The sequence below is a fragment of the Cupressus sempervirens genome, chromosome 2, assembly GCF_028749045.1.
Source record: "Cupressus sempervirens isolate cs-2001-9-10 chromosome 2, ASM2874904v1, whole genome shotgun sequence".
Taxonomy (NCBI): Eukaryota; Viridiplantae; Streptophyta; class Pinopsida; order Cupressales; family Cupressaceae; genus Cupressus; species Cupressus sempervirens.
This window is the reverse complement of record NC_143119.1, coordinates 257,573,720-257,599,858: the sequence shown is the minus strand read 5'-3', so window position 1 is coordinate 257,599,858 and position 26,139 is coordinate 257,573,720. Positions and strand designations below refer to the sequence as shown.

Genomic DNA, 26,139 nt, shown 5'->3' with positions numbered 1-26,139 from the left:
TCACTGTCACAAGCTCCGACTAAACTGTGTATCCAAGCTGTCCATGACATCATGATGAAAACTCATCCTCTAACCATGAGAATCAACCAAGGCATCAAACCATCAAAGAACTCAAAGTGCACATCATGAGCTCCTCAAAAGAAAACCAAATAACCATGATCCTCAACCAAGAAGATATACCACCATAACCAAATTAGAAAATCCAAGCTAATGAACATCAAGGATGTACCTGTATATCCAATCATGTCATGCCAAAAATCCATGACACCATGATCACATCCATGAACCGAGCATCTGGTTCTCAATATGTCCAACCTGTCAGCATAAAATAGTCAACCACAATCCTCCACCATGATTGTACCTGATAACAACATCTCATCCCTTCTACATGAAGATAAAATCATGTGACTCAGGGCATAGACAACCCAAATCCAAGCCACCAATCTGAATATGCATCAATAATGAAAGATCAATGGGCAAAGACAACCCATAACCAAGCTATAAATGCAACCTGTAAGTATAGACCGCTTACAACACTACACAACTTGCAGATCCAACAAGTCATCATGCATATCCAAACAAAACACTGATAACCATATCATCATGAGACCAATCTGAAATATGAATTCAGTATACAATGACATCAAATCTTAAATCTCCAATGCCATAAACTCACAACGTTACCATAGTCAAAATATACTTATAAACTGTTCAGATCAATATATCAACAAATAAATCATGCCAAACCTGCACCAAATGTGAACCAATGTGTAGAGCTCTCCAAGAGCTTTCCGTTGACTACTTGAAGTCCAAAATCTGACTCCGTATGCCCAAGTTATGCCCTAATCCGTGCTCAAAATAAATAACATCTGACTTTAGGGCTCTCAAAACTTGACAAAATTTCAAAATCATAGAACCAAACCTACACCATCTTGTAGTGCTTTGAATTAGCTTTCCAACGCCTATAAGAACTCTGAAATCTAATATTCTGAAAGAAAGTTATGGCCGTTTTACTAAGACAGTCTTTTTACCATTTTCAGTACGATTTTTCATTTTTTATTTTTTTCAGTGACGAAAATTCCGACGGGATTAAATTTGACGGCCATCATGGGCTGAAACCAAAAAACTCTTTCATTTCCTCTGAACATGGCCAAACTAGGGCATATTATATATCAAATTTTATGGAAATGTCGACCCGGATCCAATGGTGAGGTCTGTTTTTATCCAGGAGGTCATTTCTACAAGCTCCCCCTAAAACCCTCATTTAAATGAAACATCCGAAAAAATATTTTTGTCCAACAATTTCACATGCCCAAATCTTTTAACATCTCATCATAATAGCAAACTCAAAACCCTCAGATCTGCAATAAATCATTCATATATCTTTCCCTTTCTTTTATCCTCTCATGCATTCCCATGGATTCAATCTAGGGTTACAAACAACACAACCATAGCTCTGATACCACTTGTAAGGAAACTTAGCAATAAAGAATATAACCGTTTCCACATAACCCATAATAGATTTGAAATAAACACGGAATTAAAATCCACATGCAAGAGAATAGACAACATACCCACAAAATTGTGACACAAGATATACCCTGGGAAACCCTCATTGAGGGAAAAACCCAGCCTCCAAAAGCATCCATCACCATGTATTATTCAGCAAAAAATATCATTGCAATACAATCATGGAAGCCTTCATGGCCATAGCCACAACCGAGCAAACTATGTGAACAAGCATGAATCCACACATCTCACGCCATGCTTTCAACCTTCACAAATGCTCCCTTGGCTAACCTGTCAAACCTTGTCCCGCTCAACTCTTGCCTTTTGTCTTTTCCTTGTCACTCTTTTTCTCACTCTATACAGCAACTACCCTTGTGGCTGCTTATATAGTAGCAAGTCCCACAAAACCACCAAGTGGTATTACATAAACCATGTGCTACCTAACCCACTGACCCCACATTTAATATTGGGCATTTAATTCTTTTCCCCAATATTAAATAATTACATAAAATATTTTTACAATGTTACAATACAACTCATCAAGAATATTCCATGGGAATCTTTACATGTTGCACGTCCATCTAGGTACAACATTACATAATAAAATAAAATAATAAAATAACAATATTATGCAATGTGTGCAACACCCATTATCTCAACACATCCTATACATCTTGTTTCTTTTCTTCAGTTGTTGCCTCCTCTGTTGTTTCCTCGGTACCATCCACAATACCATATTTGACTAGGTTTTCCTTCTCTTGCTCATCCTTCTCTTCCTCATCTTTCTTAGGATCATTTTTCTCTTCATCTCCTTTCTTTTCAGTAGCCTTGGTGATAGACCATAAATGTATTTTCAAAGCAATGTTCTTTGAATCACCATAAATGTTCTTTGAATTTGATTTCTCAAAATCTTAAAAGCTCTATACTTGGAGGAAAATCTCCCTTTATATTTATTCATGGCTTTAGCCATCATATTCTTATCCAAAGCAAGCATAACTTGGGCTAATTGAGCCTCTCTTATTTGCCTCTTAGTGGTCAAAATGTATTGCCACTTCTGCTCAACTTGGCAATATAGACTTTTAGGTAAGGAGTCAGAAATCTCTAGTGGGGTATATTTAAATGTAGCCATCATCTCATAAATGGCTTCTTCAACCTTATTCTTATCTATACTCCCTAGCTTATCAAAATCAACATGTGTAAAACTAGATAAATCTACATTGGTTTTAATGTTATCACACAAGTTGTCATTGTTAGAAGAGGGATTGTGGCTTACCACCTTGGATTGTCTCAAGTCACGTGACTCTATTTTCTCCTCATCTGAATCTTCCTTCTTTTGCTTCTTTCTCAACCTCCTATAGTTCTTCTTTTTAGTTTGGCTTGGATCTACTATAGCAATTGTCCTTTTTCCCTTAGGCTTTGCAAATTCAATAGCTTGTACAGTGGTTTCCCTTGTGCTTGACCTAGTTAGAGTTAAATCAAGCTTTGGTTGTAACTGCTTCATAGTGTTTTTAGGTTTCTCCATTGTTGGCTCCTTTTCCTTTCTCTTTTGCTTTGCTTCCTTAGGTGCTTCCTTGGCTTCTTCTCCCTAGGCACCTACAACATCTTCTTGTCTATCTTCACCTAGGCCTTGAGTAAGTTCTAGTGGGGTTTGGCCTTGATCTTTTTCTTCTTCATCTTCTTTTTCTTCTTCTTCATCATTACCTTCACCAAATATCTCCTTTAGTTTCTTCACCAGTTTGTTCTTCTTCCTAATCATTGAAGTTGTCTACAAGTTGATTTTTATTCTAGACTCGACTTCCTCATAGTTTCCAAAGGATGTTGCATCCTTGTCAATTTTGTCTACAACTAGTGCAGTAATTACTACAGAAGCCTCTTCAACATTGATCTCATGTGGCAAGGGTTTCAACCATCTAACCCTAGGTAATGTTGCTTGCACATATGTGTAATTTGAATCCACTAGGAAACACACATCATTGTAATGTTGTTCCACTAATGATACAAGTATCCTCATTCTCTGTTTCATGGATTTCATAAAATCCTCAAAATAACTAGTCATACCTAACTCAAAGTTATCTCCTAATTTCACAATTTTCTTTGCAATCTATTGTGTTACTAGCATGTTTGTCTTCCATACCACTTTGTCAAAGGTCGGGAATATGCTTTGCACATAGAAAAGTATGCAAACAATTAAGGATCCAAACTTGCATGATGCACTTTTGGCTTTCTTAATGGCTTTCATGTTTTTTGATAACTATTGTAGTTGTAATTTGACAAGGTCATAAGAATGGTCTCGCTTCACTATCTTGTAACCCAAATCTATAGCCATACATGAAACACTGTTCATTCGGCTTGACTAAAATAACTTGTGAGCTATCACTTTGACTACAAAGGCAACAAGGGGATCTTAAATTGTGTCTATTGACATCCCTCTCTTGTTCCACATGACACCTATATTATTTTCAATGACTTCCTTAACATCACTTCACATGCTTTTAGGTCTCTCTAGGGTAGGGTACCCTAATACTCTGTTTACAGTCCTCTTAGTGATTCTGATTGGTCCATTTTCTGTCCATTTTCTAACCAAATTTGATTATCATGTATCCTGCTCAGTATGATTTTAATCCATTTAGTCTTAAACACTTGCAAGCAATCTAGGGCACCTGTCAACCCTTTTTTCTCAATGATTTTATTCTCTTCCCTCAAGATTCCATTATCACAAAGTTTTTTGTAAATATCCCTTATCTCCATGTCTCCAACTTCACCAACTTTGCATGTATAGCAAAATGCAAATCTTGAATCATGAAAACCTTTGGTGGTATCATTGATAGTGCACCAAATGGGTCTCCCTTGTAAGAAATCTCAGGGATGACATGATATGGGGGTTGTCTTACATCACTACTTATCAACTAAGTGTTAAAAAACCTCCTTCCCCTCTTTTTTAATAGTAGACGAAGAATTGGCCATCATTTTTCACTTCCTAGGGTTTGTAAAAACAAGACAATGTAGCTCAACACTAGTGAAATACCTCTTGAATCCATAGAATGATGTTAAATCATAGTTGAATCCAGTTCATAAACACTTGAAAACTCTTTTTTCCAATCACCTTCTTTCCCTTCACTCTCTTCAATTGCTGGTGAAAGCAAATGAGCCAAAAATACTATATAACCCTTGATATTCGACATTAATTGCTCAATACTTACACAACTATAAGCTTGACCAATATAGGTTTTCCAACTCACTCGGCTAACACATGATTTCCAATATGCTCGACTAACATAGAGATCTTGGCCAATACTAGCACAACTCCATTGCTTGGCGGCAATTGTGAAATTTTCCATGCTCGACAACATAGAAAATAAAAAAACTATGGATTTCCTCTAGGTTCTAATCATTCCATTAAATCTTAATTCATGCATATGCAATCTTTTCAAATCTTAGATTCATGGAACTGATGCATAATATAAATTTTCAAACAACTCCTCAAATACCTGTTGATTGCCTAGTAGGGGGTGATGCGATCACTTGATCCATTGGATGAAGTGATCTCATCTGCACTTGATGTACTACAATCTTCCTTCTTCTTCCATGGCTTCCTCATCTACACCTTTACCTTTACAACATCAACCTTTTCTTTTCCCTTATTGAATTCATTGCTCGATGCAGGTGACCTTGTTGGATAGTTTTTATTGACATGACCAGTCTACAAACAACTAAAGCATACAATCCCATTCAAACATCTATTGTAGTCACCTTTTAAATGTGTTCTTATGCATTTTTTTGGAGCATGTTCATATTCTTGACAATAGTGACAATTGTACCTTGTGTTTTAATCCCATTCATATGAATTTCCATTATGGTTTACCTTTGTTTGCTTGTTTGATGTCCACTTGGATTTGGATCTACATTCATATGCCTTGTGTCCATATTTTTTACAGTTGTAAAGACAATCTTCAAATCTTTGTGTGTTGGTAGTCTTGGTCCTACATTAATTTGCCTGATGTCCTTATTTATTGTATTTGTGACAATGGCCCTTGAATTTCTACTTAGGGTTCTGATTTCTATTTTTGCTCCTGCAAACATTTGCTGTGTGACCCAATTTTCCACAATTGTTGCAAGTGGTCTTGTTGTTCTTACCTTTGCTACTCCTTTTTTTGCTACCCTTAGATGATTCTCCTTCTTTAGTAGTAGTGTATCCCAATCTAGTAGCATCATTGTTAGGTTCTTGGTGATTCCATCAATTTCTCAAAATACTTTATGGCTTCATTTGGCTTATTAAAATTTTCTCTTTCTGTCTTTAACTCATTTTGTAGTAGGGAATTATGTGTTTCCAAAGTTGTGATCTCAATGTCTTTCCTATTCAGTTCATGATTTGCAATCATCAATTCATTCATTGTGTCCAATTGCATGTTTGCAAGCTTTTGCACATCTAGTGACTTCTCTTCAAGTTTGTTAGCTAGAAGTCTTTTGCCTTCTTCAATCATGGCTCTATCTTCTTCAACTTTCTTTTTCAATTTAGTTGTTGCATACAACAATATTGATTGTGCTTCTTGTTCCCTTTTGAGATTCCTAACTTCTTCATTTAGGGAACCATTATTTTCCATCAGATTTGCAATTGCTTCATGAAATTCTACAAAGCTTCCATCCTCAAATAGTATAGTAGTATCAATTTCTTGATATTGAGTGTCATCTTGTTGAACAACTATCTCTTTCCTTCTCTTCACTGAATGCAACAGTTTATCTCTTGCCTCCTTGAGTTGATGTAGGGAAATTTGTGTATCAATCTTTTGGTTATCAATAGTTTTTCCCAATTTGCAGACTTCCATTTTCAAGATCTTACCTCCAAAGTTGTCAGGCTTTCCTTCAAGAGAACCAACACTCTGATACCAATTGTTGGCAATGGGAAAGTAAGTTCTCGGGGGGGGGGTTGAATCAGTACTTCAAACTTTTCCCTCTAAAACATATCACCAACATCCATCTCATAACTTAATATGTAAACTAAAATAACTTAATCATGTATCACATTCATAGCATAAATCAAATAACACATAACATAATAAATTAGTTACCCAAAAACCCTCCAAGGAGAAGGTATAATTGGAGTGGGGATGACACCCACAAATCTTTACTACTATAGTTGTAAAGTGTGACCAATTATGGTTACAAATGTTTGATCATAAACTATGATCTACTTGTGAGGGGTCTACCCTATCAAAAGCTTACAAAGACTCTTAGGTCTCACCTTGCTAGAGGATTTAAACTCATAATTAAGTAAGCACTTGGTTAAGTTATTTACAAAATCTTGTTAAGACTACTCTATTAGGAGATTTACTCTACATCACCTATTAAAATAATTCAAAACCATGATCCTTTAGCTAGCACATTACTACTTGATGTCAAATCTTCTCTTTACTGATAAATCCTTGATCCTTCTTATTAGACATGTCTCCTTTGTCCTTTCATTACTTTGCTATGTTCTCTCTAACTGATTCTGCAATTCACAACACTATTATAACCTCCATAGCCACCATGAATGCTCTCTCTACCATTAGCATTAGTCTCTCATGCATCCTCTACAAACTCTTTAGGGTTTGCCTCCTTAAATAAACATAGGTGGAATGAGCTAGGTTAGAATCAATAGTTGAGGTTGATCTATATTGTTGCCTTATTCATCCATTAATATGATTAGTTGCATGTACTACATAGGGATTCACAATATGACTCGATCCCTATCTTCTAAAATTGCAAAATAATGCTTATGGCAACCCAAAAATGGTTTGCATAGTAGTTTGTGTCATTACAAACAACTATGTCTTTGACTAGTTACTCAACATCCAAAGACTTTGATGCTTGACCTTCACTGTGCTCTTAATGTTGTAACTTGGCTTCTAAATAGCTCAACACTTACTATTTACTCAACACCTAAATCACTCGGCACATACTAACGTGCTCGGCACTGGAGTGATTCGACACATACTGTATGCTCGGCAAATACTAGTCATATTGTTCGACATGTATTGTCTGGAAACTTATGCTCGACATACTTTGTTCACTCGGTTCACACTGATTGCTCGGCTCACTCTGATCACTCAGAATGTACTACTCACTCAGCTTGGACTGTATTTCTGCTAAAGTATGACTAAGTGTTTTGTCACTGCCTTGTCAAAACCAAAATGAGATCAACAGAGGGGCATTGGATAGGTTTTAAATAATTCTCATTACAAAAACTATCTTAAAATGAAAGATAATAAATTTGAAAACTCTATGATTTCTTCTTCTTACATTGGAGTTCCTCTTCTTCTCAATAGTTTGCCAAAATAGGAACTAGAATTGATGTTTAGTACATAAGGATATTTTGTTTAATAGTTCTCAGTCATGTATACTAAAAATTAGATTACAAGCTTTATTCCCCTTAAAATTAGATATACTAAGATATTAGGTGAACTACTATTTAATAAATTGAATTAGACATTTGAATTGTAAGAAATTATATATAGTAAGATATTAGGTGAACTACTATTTAGGAACATTGAATTAGAAATTTGAATTGTGATTGCAAGTAATATGGTCTGGTGGAAAATGGTTTAAGAAAAAGTTTGTGGAGACTATGTTGAAATATGATCCTACAAAGGGAAGTACATGTCAACTGACATTTTACTTTTAATAAATACATCCTAATTACTTTTTCCCATTATTTGCTTGGATATACACTTCCAATTACATGATTGCTTACTAAGTTTTTCCCACTAGGGCATTAAACTATTCACACGTGCAAATATATTTTAACCCAATACCAAATGTATTTTAAAGATCAATGTGTCTACTAAAAATCATGATGAAGATCCAAGGAAAAGTTTGTTTCAATGTGGTGGAGACTCGAGCTCACTTTGGGATATGCTAGTCATGATGAAGATCCAAGGAAAATATCCTATTTGAACTTCACACTATTAGTTTCATTAAAAGTATTCAATCACAACAATTCCATCACCATAAGAATTATAATCATTGTGTCAAACACGTAGGCTCTGTTGTCCATGCTTCCACTTTTATCAAATATGTCTATTGATACCTTTCATAGTATTCTCTTCTCCTCGAGCTACTGGGCACTCTATCATATTTTTATCAACTCTTTTTGCACTAAATGCATAAATAAAACATGTGCCTTCTAATGGTTACACTTTATGAATTTCATGGTTCACCACCACATTTCTAATGGTAATTCCTTCTTCTTTACCTTTCGATGCATAATATACAAGTTGTCAGCAATTATGAAAAAGCTTGTAAAGAAATTTAATGTTTAGATAACTACATGAAATTCCATCTCATGAAATATGTAGTGTCATTTAATAGTTATTATCCTTTATGTTAAATTTCATTGGACTTCTATAGTCTCTTTCATTTGTGATTAAATCTCCCAGCCAATATTCTTTGATCGATTTTGATAGAAAAGTATCAATAGAATTTTTAGTAAAAGATTCACATTTTCCAATTTTAATACATTCCACAAAATTCCACACTCTATATATGGTGTATTCACACTATTCCATTCCTCAACCCAATGTGTCTGTGTGCCTCTATCATGTTTGGAATGCATTGTTGAGGTGGAATTTATAAGAGTTTTGCTTTCTAGTTGTTGTGACCCCTGTGGTTTCAAGATGTTGTGTCAAATAGATCACATGTTGATCAATCATTTGGTCTATCATAAGTTGGAGAATAAACATTTCAAACTACAAAATTTGACACAACCTTTGCCACCAATATTCCTTTATTGGCATCCAAGAGATATTCTAGTTTATCATTACTTTTGAAGTAATAGAATTTTTGCATTGTCATTGTTAATGACTTCTTCTCAAAGTTTATTTTATTTTATTATGAACCCATGAGTAGATTGGTAGAAACCCTCGAAACAATGTCAGTGACAGAAACTCAAACTCAAATGGGAGGTTCAGATTAATGGAACCCACATGGGCATGGTCACCTAAATGCAATCATTACTTATTACGTGTTAGTTAATAACTCAAGATCAAATGCATGTATATGATCATACTCATGACAAAAAATTAAGGAAAAGGAACCTCAAAAAACCTGTAAAAACTCACCTCAAGATGCTCCTACGTGCACAAACCTCCAAACCTCCCACACATCCAAAATATCCAAATACAAAACAATGATCCAAACTTCTTTTTTTGTTTTGTTTATGAGCCCACATTGGTTGAAATTTTGACTAAATTGGGTTGATCAAATTTGGTCAAACTTTTAACCAAATCAGGGTAAAAACAAAAAAAATAAAAATTTAAGAAGTCAAAAACACCTTTGTCAAAATTAAAGGTCAAAAATTGACCTCAAATGTATTAGTGACCTAACAAGCTTAGTTGTAACATCAATTAGTGATTGTTGAAGTTGATGAATGATCAACCCCACAACTCCCAAGAATCACCTACATGCAAACACCTGTCACAAAAAGAGAAAAACAAAAGCTATATAGGCTAGAATTCCCAGATCCACAGATGAGACATTCTTGATGAGAAAAGAAAAAAATTTCTATAATCAAAAGTGAATGAATATAAATTACAAAGAGATTAATCCTTATAAAAGGAGATCAAAACCCTAACAAGTAAAACCTAGGTTGCATGATAATAATTAATAAAATAATTTATTATTATATGCCCAAAGTTTAGCTTAAGTAAACTAGAGATAATAAGTGACTTAATATTTAAATCAAAATGATTTAATTAATAAGAAAATATCTTATTACTCTAACACTCACCTTAAGATAAACTTAGGAAGTAGCTAAAAATCTAGAAACTACCACTGAAAGTAAAAACAAATGGGTCCCAACAACAAAGACCTGATTAGGTACCCAAGCACAACCAAATCTCTGTAAAGAGGAGAAATAGAGAAAACCGCATGGGAAAAACCCTACTCCAAAAAGAGATGGAAATAATGCTAAAAAGAACTAGTGAACAACTAAAGAAGCCTCCAAACTAGGGAATGTCCCAGAATATATGAACTAAAGATGATCATGAAGATCACCACTAAAGCATGGAGCTACAAACATTGCCAAACTGTTGATCTGAAGAACCTTCAGTGTATAGAACATGACTAGGTAGAGAAGACTAAGTCTAAAGAGTTGATGAATCAAAGATGGAATGTATCTTCATGGCCTCAAAAAATAGCAATGAAATAATGTCTATATGGTAAATTATCCATCTCACCAAAATGCATAGGTATCCATCCATTGTACTCGCCTATTACATAGGATCAAATACTAAATACATAGCTCACTCCATCAAACCAAGAAAGAAATACAACCAACATAGTTCTCCCTATAATGTTGAGAGGTAAGACATGACCATTGAAACTAAATGCAACATCTCTAGTAGAAAGAAGAACCAGGAACATCGAGAGTGCAAAAGAAGTACAAACACCTATAATAGCATGTGCCATTGACACATCATAAGGCTAATATCATGTAATGAACACTCACTTGACAAAGGAAGATGGGAAATATGGCCAACATGAAAACTCCCAAGGCACTTTATAATGTAGTGTGAGTACAAAAAAATATAAAGATGTGCAAGATCCTTAAATGCAATAGAGGGATACTTTATCTCAGCGCATTTGCAAAAATACTACAAAAGGATGTCAATAAAGATCAAGAGAGATATAAGGTAGATACAATAGATAGTACAAACCATGACGAATCATCTGAAGCAACAAAATCTATCCTCAGACCTGAAACAACCAAGATATCCACCAAAATGCAAAAAACAAACAAACAAAATAGAATATGCCCAGAGGAGAATCTGAAAAAACAACCCACATCAATGGAAAGAGTACAGAAAGACCTTTCCAACATATAGAACATTCTCAATCAAATATTAGATGCTCAAGATATGTCTCCCATAGTGAAAAAAAGAACCTCTAACTTTGACTACATAAATTGGCAACCAAACAATATCAAAAGTCCAAATAAATTGCACCATCATGATAGGCTCAAAATTGGCTTTCTAACGATATCTCATTTGTGAAAAATGGAGTTTGGATGAGCAAGTTACGACCAAAAAACCACAAGTAGGTCAAAAAAGTGTCGGAAGAACAAAATAAAAATTCATCACCTCAGGAACCATGCCAAAATGCCCTGAGAACCATGTTTTCCAGTATCAAAATTACCCCAGGAAGTGGACCAGTTTGTACTAGAAACTATCTTGGGAAGCATGCAGATTCTGTACCAAAATCACACTGAAAAGAGTGTTGTTTCCATACCAAAATTACTTCAAGAAGCATGTCAGTTATGCACCAGAAACTATCTTGATTTCCATGCCAAAAAATATTGATTTCTGTGCCAAAAATCTTCATTTTTGTTCTAAAAATTATAAAATCACTGCCTCGGGAAACACACCTAATTTGGGAGAAATTTTTTTTTGCATTTGATTCCAATTGTGTCCAAATAAGACAAAGTTTATATGAAAATGGATTTTTTTTGGCTCTTCGAGCTTAACAATGCTTTCCATTTGGGCTCAAAGTGACCTGAAAATTAGTGACCCCCAAATCCAAAAAAATCATTTTGAAGAACCATAACCCTCTAAAAAAAAGTACAAATTTGAAAGCCAAGCCAAACTACTCATAAATAGAACATGGGCATGAAGATCTAGAGCTCTGATGCCATGTTGAAGTTGATGAAAGATCAATCCCACAACTCCCAAGAATCACTTGCATGCAAACCACTGTCACAAAAGGAGAAAAACAAAAGCCATGGAGACTGAAATTTTCAGATCCACATATGAGACATTCTTGATGAGCAAAAATATAAATTGCTATAATCAAAAGTGAATGAATATAAATTACAAAGAGATCAATCCTTATAAAAGAAGATCAAAACCCTAACAGGTAAAACTTAGATTGCATGATAATAATTAATAAAATAATTAATTATTATATGCCCAAAGTTTAGCTTAAGTAAACTAGAGATAACAAGTGATTTAATTAATAAGACAATATCTTATTACTCTAAGAGTGATGTTTGTAAGTCTTTTAGAGCAAGCCACTCTTTAGACATGATCAAGGAGTGATAAGGTCTAGATGATCTTTATGTTAAAACTCTCTAACTAGGTTACACTAAAAATGTGCATGTGAACCTTTAACAAGGTTGGCTCCTAGTAGAGCTCACTTTAGAAGAGTGAAATAATTTAGGTTGCTAGTTCAATGTAGTTTTTCTCTTTATAGGGATTCCACATTAAATCACGATGTCAAATGTGTGAATGTTTTTGTGTTGCAAGTTGATTTCCATGAAATTTACTTAATACTACAACTTGGTAAAACTAGGTAAGATTTAGAGATTTGAACTAATCAAACTTGGTGTAGGAGCACCCACATAAAATATTTTGGAGGTGATTTCTAAATGAAGAATTTATCTTGATTTTATTACTATGATAAGATCTTTTCTTGGGATTCGTACATATCATCGTGGGGTCATTCTTTGCCATTCTATATCAATCTAGAGTATTTTGTAGGTTGTTTTTCCTATTTTGTAATAATTTAGGATTTTTCGTAGACCATCTTAGCAAGTATAAATAGAGTTTTAGGTTTAGGTTAAGGGCAAGTTTTGGATATAAATTACAGGAAGAAGAAATTTGTAAGAGAGCAAGTGTATGTACTATTCATTTGATGAATTAATTAAGAAGAATTTTATTATATGTCACTTGTTGGTGCTGGTTCCTATTGTGTTTTCTTCCGTTGCATTTATCTCTGCATCATTTTTGGTATCAGAGCTTGGGAAAAGCTCCTAAGGAAATTGGATTTTATGTCTGGATAAGAGTCAGAAGCTGAAAAATCAAACATGGTCACCAATGCTAAACTGGCAAAGAAGATGCAAGAACAAGAGAAAATCAATAAGTGGTTATTAGATGAATTTGAGAAGATGAAGGGCAGGATGGAAAAGACAACAAAGATTTCCTCAGAGAAAGAGGAAGAAGGGGAAGAAGAGGATACCCCTAAGTAGGAGGTGGCTAACTTACCTATAGACAAGAGATACTTCATAGAAGCCCTTGAAAGAGTTCGCCAAAGGTGACCTACTCATCTTCTCGGGAAAGATGGATGCTGATGTTGTTGTGGATTGGATAGGAGCCTTGAGCAACCATTTTGAATGTGAAAATATAGCAGAGAAGGACAAGATAAAAATTGCCAAGTCAAATTTGAAGGGACCAACACTCACTTGGTGGAATTTCACTCAAGGAGAAAGGGTCAAAGAAGGTAAGAACATGATAACTTCATAGGAAAGGATGTGTGCCAAGGTGAGAGAAACATACTTACCTAAGGATTATGAAATCCAACTTCATCAAAGGAGACAAAGTTTAAGACAAAAGGAGCTAGACGTCACTACCTATACTGAAGAATTCCAAAAATTAAGCCTAAGGGCAAAGCAGAGTGAATGTGAAAGTGTAAAAGTTGCTAGATATCTCAATGGATTGAGGTTGGACATTCAAGAAGAGCTTAATTTATTGTGTCCTAATACAGTACATAAAATGTTATCAACTAGCATTGAAGGTGGAAGCCAAATTGAAAAGAAGGCAAGAATAAAATAGCAAAGGAAGAGGAAATTTCCAAGGAAGAGGACAAAACCAGGAAGATCATAAGGAGATAAAGCAAGAAACCAGTCAAAGCGAAGGAAATTTCAGAGGGAACTTTAGAGGTAGAAGAGGCAATTCAAGAGGTGGATTTGGTGGTAGAAGGGAAACTTTGATTGTTTGTTTCAATTGTAATAAGGAGGGACATTATGCTACTAGGTGTCCGGATAGAGCTAGTTCAAGTTCACAAGGTGAACGAAGAACACATTTGGTATAGGATGATGAACACCAAGAGAAGGAGATGGCTAACTCAGATAGTGTACCTGAAAGAGAAGAATGTTTAATGATGAGAAGAACACTTTTGAAAGTGCCTACTACCATGGAACCACCACAAAGTAAAACTATCTTTAGGACTGCTTTCAAATCTAGAGGTAAGGTATGTAAAGTTATTATTGACTCAGAATCTACTGAGAATTTGGTTTCTCTTGAGATGGTTCAGAAGTTAAAACTTAGGAGAATACCTCATCCTTTTCCTTATAAGGTTTCATGGCTAACAAAGGGTCAACAAACTCTTGTAAATGAGCAAGCATGGGTTGATTTTCAGATTGGAAAGTATAAGGACATAATTTTGTGTGATATAGTTGACATGGATGCATGCCACCTATTATTTGGTAGGGCCTAGCAATATGATTTGCAGGCACAACATGATGGAAAACTTAATATATACACCATCAAGAAGGATGGAAAGGTGATTAGATTGATTCCATTTTATGATCATGAAGAAGTGGAAGAAAATAAAGAGAGGGAAGCCAAAATTATAATGGTTGATAAAAAGGAATTCTTACGTGACATGAAGGATGAACCTAAGCCTTGTTTTCTTTTGATGCCTAACCCACAACCACAAGAACCTGTTGGAAATGACATAAAGGAGGTTGAAACAAAGAAGGTAATTCCTAATGAAGTGAAAGAACTTTTGGATAAATATGAAGGTTTGATTTTAGAAGGTATGCCAAAGTCTTTACCACCTATACGAGACATTAGTCATTGTATTGATTTCATTCCTGGAGCTACTTTACCCAATAAGGCTGCATACAAGATGACACCACAACAAAATGAAGAGATTGCTACAAGTAAAGGAGTTACTTGATTCTGGCTTGATTACGAAAAGCTTAAGCCCATGTGTTGTACCTGCTATTTTGGCACCCAAGAAGGAAGGAACCTAAAGGTTGTGCATTGGATTCTAGAGCCATTAATAAGATTAAAATCAGATATAGGTTTCTAATGCCAAAAATTGAAGATTTGCTTGATTGTTTGGGAGGTGCAAAGTATTTCTCCAAGATTGACTTAAAAAGTGGGTACCATCAACTAAGGATAAGAGCTAGAGATGAGTGGAAGACAGCATTCAAAACCAATGATGGATTATATGAATGGAATGTAATGCCATTTGGACTCTCTAATGCTCCTAATACCTTCATGAGACTTATGAATGAAATACTCAAAGACTTCAATGGCAAGTTCGTCATAGTATATTTAGATGACATATTAATTTTCAGCAAGACAAAGGAAGAACACCTAGAGCACATTGACATGGTTTTGAAAAGACTTCATGAGGAGAAATTAGTAATAAATTTGGAAAAGTCTTTGTTTATGCAAGAGGAGCTGACATATCTAGGTTTTGTGATCTCTCAAGGTAACTTGAAGATGGATAAAGAAAAGGTAAGTGCTATACTATCCTAGCCACCCCCAAGAATAGTTGGAGATGTTAGAAGCTTTCATGGTCTTGCTAAATTTTATAAGAAATTCATAAGAAATTTTAGTCATATATGTGCTGCTATGTTAGAAACTATTAAAGGAGGAAGGAAGTGTATGTTTGCATGGAGTCAATCAGCAGATGAAGCTTTTGAATTGCTTAAGAAAAAGGTTAGTGAGCAGCCAATTCTTTCTTTACCTGATTTTAACAAAGTTTTCCAAGTAGAATGTGATGCTAGCAAGGTTGCTATAGGGGTAGTTCTTAGTCAAGAAGGAAAACTGATGGCTTTCTCAAGTGAAAAACTCAATGAAGCCAAGTAGAAATACTCTTCATATGACCTAGAAATGTATGCATTGGTTCAAGCTCTCAAAAGGTGGAGACACTACTTGTTGCCGAAGGAGTTCGTTGTGTATACCGATAACCAAGCACTTAGTTTTCTGAATAGCCAAGACAAATTAAGTCATAGGCACATGAAATGGATGGAGTATTTAAAGGCCTATACCTTCACCATCAAGCATAAGAAGGGAATATCAAACAAGGTTGCTGATGCTCTTAGTAGAAGGAATTTGACTATCTCCCATATACAACTAGAAAGTGTGGGAATTGAAGCACTCAAGGACATGTATGTAGCAAATCCAGATTTTGGTGACATCTACATGATATGTATGGAGTTTGGTGAGAGATACCATGCTGATTTTCCTTATTTTTTGATACAAGACATACTTCTTTTCAAAGGAGGACAACTATGTGTACTCATGTGCTCTATGAGGACAAACATTATCAAAGAGAAGCATAATGGAACAATGGGTGGATATTTTGGTTTGGATAAAACCTTAGAATTGGTTAGAAGGTACTACTATTGGCCTAAAATTCAAATTGATTTTAGAAACTTTGTGAAAACATGTATGATTTGTCAAAGGGCCAAAGGAAGGACTACACATGCAGGGCTTTATCAACCTTTGCCAATACCATCTAGACCCTGGGAAAGCATAACAATGGATTTTGTAATGGGGCTACCACAACCACAAAAGGGGCATGATAGTGTATTTGTTGTAGTAGATAGGTTTAGCAAAATGGCTCACTTCTTACCATGTAATTTGACCTATGATGCTTCTCATATAGTAGATCTTTTTTTAAGGAAATCATAAGGATTCATGAGCTACCTCTCAACATAGTTTCAGACAGGGATGTGAAGTTTTTAGGACACTTTTGGAGAACTTTATGGAGGAAAATTGGAACCAATTTATCATTCTCATCAGCCTATCACCCTCAAACCGATGGCCAAACAAAGGTAGTTAATAGAACTTTGGGCAATTTGTTAAGAACACTCATAAGACAACATACAACAAAATGGGATGTAATCCTACCCCAAGTTGAATTTGCATATAATGACTCCATCAATAGAAGTATAGGAAAGTCACCATTTCAAGTGGTTTATGGAATTCATCCTAGAGAGATTTTTGAGTTAAGAGACATGAGTTCATAGCAACAAGTTAGTGCCCAAGGAGAAGAATTTGCTACAGCCATAAAAAAATCCATGATGAAGTCAAAACACAACTCCAACAAACCTCTGACAAGTATAAGAAGCATGTAGATTAGAAACAGAGACACTTAGAATTTGAAGTGGGAGATTTAGTATGGGAAAATCTCAAGAAAGAGAGGCTACTGAAAGGTAAATCTACCAAGCTTATGTTGTGAAAACTAGGTCCTTGTCAAATATTGAAGAAGTTTGGAACCAATGCTTATGAGATTCGATTGCCACTTGAGATTGGCATTTCTCCCATCTTCAACCTAGTAGACCTCACACCATTCAAAGCACCCATTGAAGAAATTGATATAGGACAGATTGCTGATATAGAAGACATTCAACATCTACCATTTAAGCAGACACCATAGCTAGAAAGGATACTTGACACCAAAGTCATAAAGCAAACAAGAGGAAAGGAGTCCAAGCAGTATTTGGTAAAACTCAAAGGTTATTCGGATGCAGATGCTGTGTGGATGACTGAACAAGATATCAAGAAGCAAGTACCACTCTACAAGTGCTCATCTCAAGTGGGCTTGAGATAAAATTTCCTGAGGAGTATGGTGCAGGAGCACCCACATAAATTTTTTTGGAGGTGATTTCTAAATGAAGAATTTATCCCGATTTTGTCATTATGATAAGATCTTTTCTTGGGATTCGTACATATCATTGTGGGGTCATTCTTCCCCATTCTATATCAATCTAGAGTACTTCGTAGGCTATTTTTCCTATTTTGTAATAATCTAGAATTTTTCGTAGACCGTCTTAGTAAGTATAAATAGAGTTTTAGGTTTAGGTTTAGGGCAAGTTTTTGGATATGCAATTACGGGAAGAAGAAATCTGTAAGAGAACAAGTATTTGTACCGTTCATTTGATGAATTAATTAAGAAGAATTTTATTATATATCACTTGCTGGTGCTGGTTCCTGTTGTGTTTGCTTTCGTTGCATTTATCTCTGCATCAAAACTTTTCTACAATCCTTACTTTAAATGATTCAAACAAATTATATTTTTCTTTTAATGCAATATTTTGATACCTAAATCCAAATAGTTTACATTTAAGTCAACAAGTAATTACTTATAAAAAAATCATCACCTTAAGATTATATTAAAATAGTTAGCTATCAAGAATCAAATATGTAATTGTAATAGTTTTAATAAACCATTAAACAAGATAGGGAACGAAAAATTGAGAACAAGATACAAACTCTCAAGAAATGTAAGGTTAAAAATAAAAAACAAATCAGTCATTCTAATCATTCCACACAAACAAATTAAAAAAATTAAATTAAAATATTAAACTTTCAAATTTTACATGTATGTCAATAGATATGCGCTACCAGTTTTAAGATTACCCTATTCCGTGGTGTAGTTGGATAATTTCTTTTTGGGTGTGGTGGTGAATAAGGATAAAAAATATCTAGCCTATAGCAATGGCAAACATTATCTTGGGGGCCGTGTTTAATATGTAATAGTTAATAGTTTTAATAAACCATTAAACAAGATAGCGAAGGAAAAATTGAGAACAAGATACAAACTCTCAAGAAATATAAAGTTAAAAATAAAAAACAAATCACTCATACTAATCATTCCACACAAACAAATTAAAAAAATAAATTTAAAATATTAAACTTTCAAATTTTACATGTAAGTCAATAGATATGCTCTACCAGTTATAAGATTACCCTATTCCGTGGTGTAGTTGGATAATTTTTTTGGGTGTGGTGGTGAACGAGGAAGAAAAATATCTAGCCTTAAAGCAATGGCGAAACATTATCTTGGGGGTCGTGTTTGTGGGTGCTCACAGCTGAGAACAGGTTTTGATTAATTGAACGTATCATCAACCATGAAGTGGATGCTCTGCGCGCCATCTTTTCCTCCTATAAGTTTATCAGTTTACACGAGATCATCAGAATTCCATTCTTTCACCTGGTTGAACAAAAACAATTCTTACATTCCTCCCCTAAAATCCCCCATATTTCGCACTCTTCAGGCAGGATTTGCACTTAACCAAACTCCCGCTGCAGTTGGACTAGAAATCAAAGGCCAAGAAATTAATTCAAATCCTGACACCTCCACTGATGAAATCAACAAAGGCGGGATTTTGAGAAAGCAAAATGCAAGACCCCTGTCTTTGCTTTACTCTGAAACTTTACAAGAAGAAGAAGAACAAGAAGCCATTTTGACGAATAGCGAGAAGAGGAAGCTTCAATTAGAGGATGTTGGTACAGTTGCAAGTAGAACTCCCAGGTTTCCAGGAAGAGTTGGCGGTACCCCAAATGTGGAGAAGGTTAGAGAATTGGACGAAGATGCATTGCAAGAGGCATTGCGTATCAGAAGGGTTAGAACTGCAGAATTATTAAAGGAAGCAATGACTGCATCGAAATTGAGCCAGAAGTATTCAGATAATTTGATATCTCACTTAGATGGATTTGTAGATTACATCATAATTAGAGCTGCATCCGTTAAAAGCAACTCAGACTTTGCCACTGCAAATTTTACTACTCGTGCAAGGTTCTGCATCAAACAGTCAGGGGTTGTCGAACTTGTTAAGTGAGTTCTTAATTTATATTTCTTTTTAATTTTTAATGATATGCAATTTTTTGTATGATTGTCTGAAGTCATATTTATCCAGGACTTACACCTGGCCTTGTCTATTGGGTTTCAACCCATTTAAACACAACTCTTCTTTATATATTAACATGTGGCATTTTAGATTCACCTTGCCTGGAATTGCATTTGGTAGTATTTTCGATTTAAACTGTCAAGATTTGTATGTGGATCTCACCTATGAATGCTTTGGTTGTTCACCTCGACCTTATCTTCAACAAATTCTTACTCTGCATTTCACTTTCTCATCATTGCTGGATTTCCCGTTCAATGATATCAGTCAACATTTATACAAATTAGTATTTAACTTTGTTGGTCCCAATCGGTACTGAGTCGGGGAGGGGGGAGGCGGGGGAAACAGTACCGGTTGCAAATTTGGTTATTCTATTAATTCTTCCAACTAGTCTAAATATAACGCACTTTATGCTTAGACACAAGATAGATGCAGCAATATGAAACAAGTTAACTCACACACAAAAGCATTCAACAAGTTGATACAAGTATTTTGTACGTGGAAACCGTCAATGTGAGGATGAAAACCACGGTGGGGATAATATACCCACCAGCCCTTATAATGCATGTAAGGGGGGCTTGGTTAAGATCTACAAATGCTTCTTCTGGAATCGCATCCTGTTAGGAATGCCTGCAACCTGTTAGGGTTACTAAAGCTTTGTTAAAGCTACCTGGTTAGAGGATTTACAAATCTCCTTCTGAGAGACACCTTGTTAGGGGCTTACAAATAGATATAAAATAGATGCAATGGTAAGAAAGCATACTAAGTGTTTGACTTGAATGTGACACTGATTTGCTGAGTAGATCTCTGAACTATTCCTTTGAAGATGCTCTGATTTTCCTGCTTGTTTGATGAGTGCTCTATCCCCACCTCTCCCTCGGTTGCCTACAACAATTCTTCACTGCTATTCTTTCGCTCCACTGTGCTTGCTGCAGTTGGATTGCTTCTCCCCTTGCAATAGGTACTCTGTTGACAACTCTCGTGTCTATTCTTTGCAGCCTCAACAACAACTTTCACACTTCCAACTTCGTTGCATATATTCCATTTTTTTATGTTAGGGCACAATTATCCATAGTCAAATTATCCCACTTATTTTGAATTCGAAGTTTGAATTCCATGTCTGCTCTATTCATGAAAGAGCCGTGAACCCTACACTTAGTTCTAGTAGCCTTGCCAATCCTAGCTACACGCTAATGGTAGCCTGTCATCCGTGCTTGCTTGCGTCGTTTTAGTTTCTCCTTTTTGTCACATCGGTGGTGACTCATTGTGTTGATGACTCAGGTCAACTGATATGCATTTTTTACTTTTTGCTAGTAGGTGTGCCAGAGTGCATGCCGTTGTGCCTCTTGATCGACAACTCTTGACTTCCTCCTCATGTTGCTTCCTCTTGACCAGTGGTAACACATTTTGCCAATCAAATATTCTTGGCCATCAATGACAACGCTCAATGTTTCTCTTTCTCTTCATTTTAATGATGCATGTGGGGCCAACAATCTCCCCCTTTGGCATTGATGGTAGAACAATGTTTACCACCATGCTCCCCATTCTTCTTTGCGAAGCTCCTTTCTCATGCTTTTGCTTGTACTGGTGAAAGGTGTTGGTAGATGGACTTGGACAAAATGTGCTAGACGCTCTCTTTACAATGTGCCTCTCTCTTTTATGTCACTTTGGTTTCTAGTGCTTTTTTCCGGTGATTCTGTGCTTTTGTTTGTTCTGCATGTCTCTCTCCACCTTTCATAGTTTCTCCCTTATTCATATGTTCTCCTCCTTCGGGTATTCTCCCCCTTTTTGTCATCAATGACAAAGATTGATGTGGGGTGACTATAGGTTGTTGAATACATTTGGATATTGTTCCTGTATTGTGGCAAGATGGGTGTCCCATGATGCCTTAAAAGTTGTGAGAGCAAAGATCTCACTTTTCATCTCTCCCAAGAATGTTTCCAACTCAATTATGTTGTTGCCTGGGGGTTGTGTGATGATGGCTTCTGTACTTGCAATTTGTGCCTAAATGATGCCTGTCATGGGGGATAGTTTGCATTGAGCCTCCATGAGCTTGAGTGCTCGCTTCTCCTATTCATCGTTGATATCATGTATGAGATGTAGCATCCCTTGTGTTTTGGATAGATAGTCAGCTGCAAAGTCAGTGACTATATTGTAGTTGTTTTCAAATTTTGTACCTCCTGTTGAGTTTGTTGAAGTTTATGCTCCAGATCCGATGATAGGGCGTGCAGATTGGATGACTTCTTTAGAACTGGGGTTGAGGCCTGTAAAGTTTCTTTCAAGTTTTCTTTGATTTCCTGTAGGGTGGTCTAGTTGTTTATCACTTGTTCTTGCAGTATACTCATCCTTTTGGTTTCAAGCTTCTTCTCGATCAGTGCTTCTACAATTCCTTGGTTGTCTTTTGTCAACTAGTGTAGAGAGTTAGTTGATGAGATCCATATTAGGATCATATTTGACATCAGAAGCTAGGTCTGCAACAATTTTTTTGGTAATCACTAGCGTGCTAGTTCGTTGCTCCTTCAGTTTTGCTTTCTTTTTACGTGTTGCTTGTATTCGTTGATCTCTTCTAGATCCATGTCCTGTATCTTCTCTTTCTTATCCGCTGTGAGCGCATCTAGCTCCTCCTTTCTCTCTGGTGGTCCAACGTTCTTATAAAATTCTCCTTCATCTTCTGAGCTAGAAGATGATGATGTCGTTGTGTATTTGGCTGGTTTTCTTCTTTTTCTTATTTGTTCTCCGCCTATTGTTCCAGATAGGCTTGGCACTCTTCGTTTACTTGCTTGTCTATGTGTCTTTCTTTCAAACACATTTGATTGTGATAGTGCCAATCTAATTGCGACACCTTGTCTTTCTATTTGTGATTCAACTTCCTTTGCTCCTATCTTGGGTAGGGATTCCATGTCCTCTTCCATAATTGGGGACTTTTCTTTTAGAGGTATTTCATCTGGTATCTAAACTATGGCAGGTGAATCCTCCCTTTTATCTTCTTGCTTCTCTGGTGACAAATCAACATAGATGGTCGTTGTTTTGATTGTTTCTTCAATCTTTTGGAGAAGTCATTTTTTCTTGTGACCCAACTTTCTCCTTCATTGTTTGCTTATCTACCCGTGTGACCGGTGACTCAATGAGGTTTTTGCCAGTTGTTAATCTTTCTCTGCTCCAATTGCAGACTTGTTTGTCGCAGTTTCCTTTGGTGCGGTTGCCTCCTCTTGAGTTACCCTGGCTAGTTCTTGTTCCTCTTCTTTTGATACATCTTCCTCTTTGTCAGGACTAGGAGTTTCCTATCTCCTTTCTTGTTCTTTTCTCTCTGTCTCTATCCTTGAGTGGGTCTCAGTACTTGTTTGTTTGGGCTTGCCAATTCCCATACTCATTCCACTACTTGGTAAATGATTGCCTTTTAGGTAGACATCAATGTTTGGTGTTAGCTCTTTTAGATTTTGACTAATGCTTATTTTTTATTGGTTCCTTCAACCTGTTATAAGGCTAATTATATCCCTTGTATTATTAAATTTTTCTTTGTATACCCCTAGTATGCGATATTTTTGAGACTTACTCATTCTAGATCTCACCTTCATTAGGGAATATTCCACCATCTATTCATAATCTTTTATTCCAGTGCTCCATTTAGCATTTAATAATTTTCTTAAGTCTTTGGGCAATCTAACCTGACATCATACGGCCTTCTGTCACTTGTCCTTAGGCTAGATAATACAACATTTACAGCTTTTGCTTTGTTCTCCTTGGAGAACCTTGCAAATCTATTCCTGAGAATAGTGTAATCATGATTGTTTACAATTATGTTTACAATCTCACTGATAGGAATTGGTTTAGACTTTTGCTTACCTTTATTAGGCGCCACTGATGCTTCCTCTTCCCTTTCCTCAGTAGCTTTAGTGATCACGACTGCTCTAGGCTGCATCATCTTCTAATTCAGTTTCTTCGGCTTCTGGTTCCTTAGGGAATGATTCTCTTCTTCACTTTGCTATTGAGGCCATGCAAGGCAGACTGGTTCCTAGCTCTTCTTCCATCTCCTTTGTGCTCATCGTCTTGGATGACATAGCTGTAAAGGGCTTAGGTGCTTGACTCCTTGTCATTCTTGGTGGAGTGGATTTTTGTGTTTCCTTCTACTCCAATAAGAGCCCGTTTCTAATTTTTGCGTAGGTGCCAAACCTTGGCAAAATAATGCTTTCTTTTGAGGGTAGAAGCCTTTCTATGTGTTGCTTGGCTTCTTCATCTTTTACCTCATAGCCGAAAGGTGTCATCCATAGAGCTTTGGGTTGTGTTGAACACACAATGCACTTATCTGTGCTTGCCAAAAAGTAAATCTTGTCTTTGTAGCTTTCCACTAGACTTGTGGCTATCCTTTCCCTCTGATTCATTTTTTTTGGAAATGCTTGAAATAATCCCACATTACGACGTTTCCTTTTCCTTCCAATTTTCTGTGTAACTCTCCAGTCTGAACCATGATTGGTTGGTCTTTGTTTCATTTGATTTTTGGGGATTCGGGGAATTCTCCCCTTAGGTAGAAGAAAATACATACTAGTATGGATCCGTATCTTAGAGTTTGATTTTGATGATCATTCATTATTTTTCCAATATTTTCCAAAATTTGTCTGTGAAGTTACTCGCACAGGTCAACCTTTGATTTGTTGTGAATAATTTGAACTACTCTATAGGCTATGTTGCTTGGAACATAATCACTGCCACTGGTGTGGCACAATTTGTAACCCAACACCATGGTCACAAACTTCAATTTAGGGCTTGGAATGTCAATTGTGGTGCACCCCATTCCATCTTGTGTTGTCCTTCCTCATGTGAAGGAGGTTGCTTGCCTTGCCGAGACAATGTTCATAGACAGACGAATACTAGATGCATTGAACCCAGTTACCCTTTCAATTAGGACTTTGGTGATCTTATATGGTTTGTCCAACTAGATATTTTGTTCGTGAATTCTGAAAAGAACAAACCTCACCCATTCATCATGTAAGAAATTGGGTATTTCCACCGCTCTGTATAGTGTGGACTCCACTAGATCCTCGTGTTCTTTCACGGTTCCTTCTAAACAGAAAGTGACATGTAACTCTCTTATCTCTTTGTCGCCGATCTTGTGTATCACAACTTCTAGGTATGCACTGACATCCTCTGTGAGCAAGACATCATCATGCAAAGATGATAGTGCGGTTCCATCTTCAACATCTCTCCCTCTTGCTATAATTCCTCAATATTCCGGGTGACTACTTTGCCTACTGTTAAATAGGTTCACCTTGTTGATCTTTTCTACCATTTTGCTTGATTCAAGTTCCTTATTGTGCAAATTCGCAAGGATTTCTTCCTGTAGATGATACTTTCGCAAGCTCTTGCTTTTGAGCTCTTAGGGTTTTGTAGTTTGAAAGCACAAGTGTTTTCACAATGCAAAGTATCAAATGACTCTCAATCCTTGTATTTATGATAGAAGATTTGCATCATCAAATTTGCAACAGTTGGCGAATGCCTTACCTACCAAAGGACATATATCATTAATGCATTGAGTCGTTTGCAACGGTTACTTTTTCAGAGTCTTAATCAACAAGCTATGCCTAGTGTCTCCATTCCTTCTCTTCATCTGTATTGCTACCGGTTTTGTATTAGGGGACCGGTTTCTAATTGTTACCTTAGTCTTTTAATTCCTCTAAGCTATTCGAGCTTAGTTAGTTTGTGAGGTCTCCCCAATGGCCGGTGAATTTTCCACCTCATCTGGCTTGTTCTCAGCCGCTTCACTCTTCTTTGTCCACTTAGTGGTGAAGTCTTTCTCCAATTGTTCCATGGTCACAATCTTCTCCTTTTTGACTAGAGACTTACTGCCTTGTTTTCTATTGTATTTGCAATCTCTAGCAAGATACCCAATTTTGTGGTAGACATAATAGGTCATTTCAGTACCTTTCTATGGTCCAAAGTTGTTCCTTGGATTTGTCCTTAGGTTGCATTGAGTTGCTCGATGTCCTTCGTCTCCACAAGTCATACAAATAGGTGTGGGAAACCTATTCCTTCCAACGAGACTCATTGCCTTAAGAGACCTTTGATTGTCTTGAGCTTTGGTTCGGCAATCTTATGCTCTATGCTAGTACTTGTTGTAGTAGTATCAACGTCCATCTATTCTCTTCTCATTTAAATGAGATATGCATTGCTGTGTA

General features: G+C 36.1%; 1 protein-coding gene across 1 annotated transcript in view; it reads left to right on the top strand.

Moving 5' to 3' along the window:
- The first annotated feature begins 19,052 nt into the window (after window positions 1-19,052).
- LOC149572030 (transcription termination factor MTERF2, chloroplastic-like) overlaps window positions 19,053-26,139 on the top strand; it is a 117,901-nt gene continuing 110,814 nt past the window's right edge. Inside the window, exon 1 of the mRNA XM_089813372.1 lies at window positions 19,053-19,899. Coding sequence (XP_089669498.1) covers window positions 19,193-19,899 — 707 coding nt within the window. The 5' untranslated portion in view covers window positions 19,053-19,192. The remainder of the gene's footprint in view (window positions 19,900-26,139) is intronic.